This window comes from Poeciliopsis prolifica, unplaced genomic scaffold, assembly GCF_027474105.1.
Source record: "Poeciliopsis prolifica strain line A6 unplaced genomic scaffold, Auburn_PproV2 SCAFFOLD160, whole genome shotgun sequence".
NCBI lineage: Eukaryota > Metazoa > Chordata > Actinopteri > Cyprinodontiformes > Poeciliidae > Poeciliopsis > Poeciliopsis prolifica.
In genome coordinates, this window is record NW_026562535.1 from 368,727 (window position 1) to 375,000 (window position 6,274).

Sequence of the window (6,274 nt, forward strand, 5' to 3'; positions counted from 1 at the left end):
CGAGGCCAAGATGAAGACGAAGATGAAGATGAGACGCCCCGAGCCGCCACCGGCAGGAAAACGGGTCACATGACCACCAGAACCTTCTGACCCAATCAGGCCTCAGCCTTGGTTCTGCTGGGCCTGGCTGTGGTTCTGTTTCCTTGGAGACGACATCCTCTGCAGCAGGGCATGCTGGGAAAGCAACGGCTGGGCCGGGTCGGTTCTGGTTCTGTTCGGAAACCAGAACCGAACAGTTCAGATCAAACTGAACAATATTCCACATGTTCTGGCTCGTACTCGGTTCTGGTTCTGGAACTGGTTCTGGTCCAAACTGTGTCTCTGCTGCAGGTGACGGTGCTGAAGGTTCTGATTGTAGGAGACGAACAGATATAACCGGGCCCATACGGGTCGAGAGAGAGAGAGAGAAAGCTCCCTGACCTCTGACCCCAAAACTGAAATATAACTTCAGGTGGAAACTTGAAGAGTTTTAGTTCATTTCACCAACATGATTCTGAGAGATCAGACCCGCGTCCATGGAGACGGGTCCGGTTCTGCAGGTTGTTTTGTGGCAGCAACCCGACCCGGTTGGTTCTGTCTGGCCAGTTGCTGTGGTTACCGTGCTGCATTCAGGGTTCAGGAGGTCAGAAAATTCTGGAGAAGGAAAACATCCCAGAGGAACCAGGAGGAAGTCCTGAGGGTCCAGGAGGTTCTGGAGGTTCTGAGAGGTTCTGGAGGTTCTGAGAGGTTCTGGAGGTTCTGAGAGGTTCTGAGAGGTTCTGGAGGTTCTGCAGGTTCTGAGAGGTTCTGGAGGTTCTGAGAGGTTCTGGAGGTTCTGAAAGGTTCTGAGAGGTTCTGAGAGGTTCTGGAGGTTCTGGAGGTTCTGAGAGGTTCTGAGAGGTTCTGAGAGGTTCTGGAGGTTCTGAGAGGTTCTGGAGGTTCTGCAGGTTCTGAGAGGTTCTGGAGGTTCTGAAAGGTTCTGAGAGGTTCTGAGAGGTTCTGGAGGTTCTGGAGGTTCTGAGAGGTTCTGGAGGTTCTGGAGGTTCTGAGAGGTTCTGGAGGTTCTGCAGGTTCTGAGAGGTTCTGGAGGTTCTGAGAGGTTCTGAGAGGTTCTGGAGGTTCTGCAGGTTCTGAGAGGTTCTGAGAGGTTCTGGAGGTTCTGGAGGTTCTGAGAGGTTCTGGAGGTTCTGCAGGTTCTGAGAGGTTCTGGAGGTTCTGAGAGGTTCTGAGAGGTTCTGGAGGTTCTGAGAGGTTCTGGAGGTTCTGAGAGGTTCTGGAGGTTCTGCCTCTCCAACCTGAACCGGCTGTTGGGCCTCTGCTGCTGCTGCAGCTGCAGCTGCTGCAGCCGCTGCTGCTGCAGCTGCAGCCGCTGCTGCTGCAGCCGCTGCTGCTGCTGCTGCTGCAGCCGCTGCTCCTGCTGCTGCTGCTGCTGCAGCCGCTGCTGCTGCTCTCTCCTCCCCCACCAAACCGCAGCCTGAGGTTCGTATCTCTTCTCGGCATCAAAAACATCTTCAGCTGCGGTTTGGACTCTGTTCTGGTTCTGACGGATCCGAAGAGTTGAGAGGAAACGTTCTGGATGTGAAGGCGGCAGAAACCTCATCGTGACAACCAGCAAAGTTCACCTGAAACATTCCAGGTCATCAAAAGTGACCTGGAATGTTTCCTGGATTCTTTCAAGGCATGTTTAAGACATCCTTGAATCTCCATGGCAACCAGTCAGCCGCTAAACACCTGGGTGGATTAAGCCCCGCCTCCGAGACAGAGCTCCTTCAGACTAGCCAGCAGCAATTAGCGAACAGCTGCTGAGCTCATTAAAGGAGATGCTGCTGGTGAAAGGGTTAATAGAGGAGCCATGTTGGGACGACTTCCTGGAGGCGGAGCTTCTTAAAGAGACAGAGGCATTAAATCAGTAAGTCAGATTTATTGAGTCATATTTGATGTAGTAACAGGTAGATGGCGCTGCCCCTTTAAAGTCCAGCAAAATCCTTCATGTTTTGTATCAATTGAACCCTGACCTGATCCTGGACCGAGTCGTTGCCATGGCGATCCATCAAGGCATCTGAACATGGAAAAGCTGGTTTTAATGTGATCTAACAAAACATTAATTCATGAATTCATTCATAACTCATTCATAACTCGTGAACCAGAGAAGCTTTGAATCCATGAAGGATCAGAAGATTTCAGCCTGACATGACAGAATGGATGCTGAGCAGCAGGAGAACCAGGAGCTGCAGGAGAACCAGGAGCTGCAGGAGAACCAGGAGCAGCAGGAGAACCAGGAGCTGCAGGAGAACCAGGAGCTGCAGGAGAACCAGGAGCAGCAGGAGAACCAGGAGCTGCAGGAGAACCAGGAGCAGCAGGAGCTGCAGGAGCAGCAGGAGAACCAGGAGCTGCAGGAGAACCAGGAGAACCAGGAGCTGCAGGAGAACCAGGAGCTGCAGGTTGCAGCAGGACGTCCCTCCTGCGGAGCAGAGCGTCTCTGAGCCGCAGCACTTCCTGCTCCTCCTCTTCCTCCTCGCCTTCATCAGGCCTGCAGCTTCAACCTGCTGCTGCGATTCTCAACAAAGGTGATGTTGATGCACGGCGTGCAAACGGAGCTGAGAAATGACTCGTCACCACATCCTCTTCCTGCAGCCTCATCCTCTGACAACAAGCAGCTCCAGCTGAGCAGAGGCCTGCGGCGCCCCCTGCTGGGGAAACAGGGCTTGGTCGAGGACCAAAAACACGAGTCAGAATATCAGGTTCAAGTAGAAATAACCTCCATATCAGTAAAAAATCTGCTGACATCTTGAAAAACTGATGAAATGATCAATAATTGAATATTATCTGGACCCACTGGACCTATTGGACCCACTGGACCTATTGGACCCACTGGACCTATTGGACCCACTGGACCCGTCCTGCCTACAGTCAGTGGTCAATATTCCATTAATGTCGACCAGAAATGTCATCATTGTGTTTTTCAATAAGAATCTATTAAAACCATTAGAAACATGCGGCGCCTCGTCCTCCCGTCACTTCCTGTCCTCGTCTTCTTCGTGGTTGGCGCCAGCGGCAACTTCCGGTCGGTGGTCATGTGACTCGTGTGGAATCTGCTTCTATTGCAGTTTGATGAAAAAAAAAAAAAAAACTTTATCCTGAAGTTTCTATTATAGAAAATTTATATTCAAGATGTGAAATTATGCAGCGACGTCTTGATTCTGGACGGTTGGAGGAACCTGGTCACTGGGAGTAGAACGGTACCGGCTGGTACCGGCCGGTACCGTTCTACTCCCAGTGACCAGGTTGGAGGGCGATCAGAGACAACGTGTCTTCCTCATTGTCTCCTCTCATCTGATGAACAGAACCTCGGCTCGGTTCTCAGACTCTCCAGCTTTTGATGTCTACTGTTGGTGGTTTGGACCTGAGCGGGTCGGCGGCCGATCAGAACCCTGCTGTGGTTCCGGGGGGGCCCGTGGGCCCCACAGGATGCCTGCTGGCGGCACCTGGCGGCTGCAGCTGCTCCAACTGCCGCGGTGGCGCTGGGAACCGCTGAGTTTCTGCTTCACAGCTCAAAACGTTTCCTGCTGTGGTTCTACTGGAAACCCAGCCCGTCCAGGACCGGAAGAGGTTCTGATCAGACGTCCAGGACCGGAAGAGGTTCTGATCAGACGTCCAGGTTCCTCCCAATGACGTCAGAGCAGATGAACATGGCGGACAGCTCCACAGTAACGCTTCATTACCCATAATCCATCTGGACCTGAGCGTCATCTGGGTCTACGGTGTTGAACAGACTGGTTCGGTTCGGCCCGGCTGGTTTCCCACATCAATCCTGGAGCATCAGAAACATAATAACTGTTATTAACAATCAAACCTCCAGCTGGACCCGGTTCTCCTGGTTCTGGAAGAATCCGTCCCAGAACGGACCGACGGGCCAGAAGAACTTTTCCTGGTTCCGTCCAACGTTCAGAAATCACAGAACAGGAAGTATTATGGGATGGACTGCAGCAGAAGTTATTTCAATCTTTTATAATCCAACAAACTCAAAGTCTGACAGAAATATTGAAACTTTATTACCGACAGAAAGTTCAGCTGGAGGAATCACACAGGAAGCAGACTAACATGCTTTTATTTTGGTAACTTCTGGTTCTGATCCGTGAGAAATCTGGAGGACGAAGAGTTCTGATTGGTTTAGAGTTCTGCTTCCAGCATTAGGTGGGTTCTGGTTCTGGTTGAGACAGCGGGATGGGGACGGATCTTCTACTCAACATCCATCTGGAAGAACCTGGAAATGACCTTTAACCCTCCTGGGGCAGCGGCTCCACCCCTTCCTCCGACTAAACCTAGAGGGAAGCAGAACCGGACCGAACCGCAGCCCGGTTCTGCTGGAGGGTCAGAGGTCGACCCGGAAGAACCAGAGGAAGGAAATGAAGACCGAGCATCAGTCTGGGGGGCGGGGTCAGACCCGGACCAGGAAGTCCAGCCCCAGGGAGGCGGGGTCAGACCTGGACCAGGAAGTCCAGCCCCAGGGAGGCGGGGTCAGACCCGGACCAGGAAGTCCAGCCCCAGGGAGGCGGGGTCAGACCCGGACCAGGAAGTCCAGCCCCAGGGAGGCGGGGTCAGACCCGGACCAGGAAGTCCAGCCCCAGGGAGGCGGGGTCAGACCTGGACCAGGAAGTCCAGCCCCAGGGAGGCGGGGTCAGACCTGGACCAGGAAGTCCAGCCCCAGGGAGGCGGGGATGTCCACGGCCTCCAGGCTGAGGGCGGACGGCGTGTAGGGGAACAGGACGGGGAAGGTGTGCTTGGTGTCCAGCAGCAGCTGCGGCGGGTCGTTCCTGTCCTGGAGGACGCTCTGCAGAGACAAACGGTCAGGTTGTCTGAGGAGGAATCAGGGCCCAACTGGGACCAGGTCGGCTCAGACTCACCTGAATGTTTCTGATGAAGGACACGGTGACTCGCTCCTCGAACTCGTTCAGAGGCGTGTAGAGGTTCAGGATCTTCACGATCTGCAGGAATCAGACAGGAAGTGGTCACAACCTGCTTCCATGTTCCGGTCCGCCAGTCGGACCTGAGCCGGCTCCTCCCAGGAGAATGTTCCAGATGTTTCTTTTCTAAACTTGACTCCATCAGCTGACCTTCCTCAGCCAACCGGACTCTGGAGTTCCTCACGGTTCTGTTCTTGGTTCTAATTGTTTCTGCTTTTCCTGCTTTTCTTTTATTGTTTTATAAAATCTTCATTGCTGTTGTGTTTATAACATTCATGTTTCTTTGATTCCCTTTATATGTTTTTGGAATAGGACAAATTTTGTGACAGTCGACCTAAACGGTGCTGTTATGTAACCTGTGAGTTTTGCATGGCACATTGCTGCCACCTGCTGGACTTCCGGGGAAATGTTTTACGTTTACGTCATGTAGTCAGTTTGTTAACAGCAGAGAGGATGTTCGGATGGATACATTGTGAATGTCGTGTTAAGATCGAGTTCTTCGACACAATGCCTGTATGTATATTTAAAAATGAGCGTTTATGTTAATGTGTGTGTAACAAAGCAAGTTATTTATTGAATTTATGTTGTTCCTGTTGTGGCAGTTTCACTCCATTCTACATGAATAAAGGAAGAGCCGTTTAATCCTGACTCGCGTAAAAGGAGTTTGTCTGACGGTTAGCTTGGTTCAGGACACCATAGGGAGACCGTTACAGGGGGAAAGTCAAGAACCATCAGGAGAACCATCAGGAGAACCATCAGTAGAACCATCAGGATCCGTTCAGAGCTGATTAAACTATTTTAAACTAAAAGGGAAAACAGGATCTCGTGCTCTGCGATCGATTATTTTGGTCTTTCAAGTTCGGATACAGTGAAAGGCAGCCAAACATTAATGGAGTTCAAAAATATATTTTTTGTTAATCTTTGTTTATAATTCTTGAAAAGTTCAACATTTAGATTGTAAGTTTTCGAGTCTCGATTGTTTTTGTCTGATGGAAACTAGGAGAACGAAACGATTCTGCTCCATTATTCCACTGGATATGAAATAATGAAAACACAGGGGCACAACACGACCTCTGACCTGCTGACCCACTGACCTGCTGACCCTCTGACCTGCTGAACCTCTGACCTGCTGAACCTCTGACCTGCTGACCCTCTGACCTACTGACCCACTGACCTTTTGACCCACTGACCTGCTGACCCTCTGACCTGCTGACCCTCTGACCTGCTGACCCTCTGACCTGCTGACCCTCTGACCTGCTGAACCTCTGACCTGCTGACCCACTGACCTGCTGCAGGGTCAGAGCCGTGCACAGCGAGCAGATGGCCTCGGC

The 6,274-nt window shown here is 51.7% G+C and overlaps 1 protein-coding gene across 1 annotated transcript in view; it reads right to left on the reverse strand.

The window, feature by feature from the left end:
• Nucleotides 1-4,009: 4,009 nt before the first annotated feature.
• The window catches only part of myo5b (myosin VB), a 37,204-nt gene continuing 34,939 nt past the window's right edge, over nt 4,010-6,274 (reverse strand). Inside the window, 3 exon segments of the mRNA XM_055025804.1 lie at nt 4,010-4,810; nt 4,884-4,964; nt 6,230-6,274. The exon segment at nt 6,230-6,274 is cut by the window's right edge and continues 130 nt beyond it. Coding sequence (XP_054881779.1) covers nt 4,658-4,810; nt 4,884-4,964; nt 6,230-6,274 — 279 coding nt within the window. The 3' untranslated portion in view covers nt 4,010-4,657.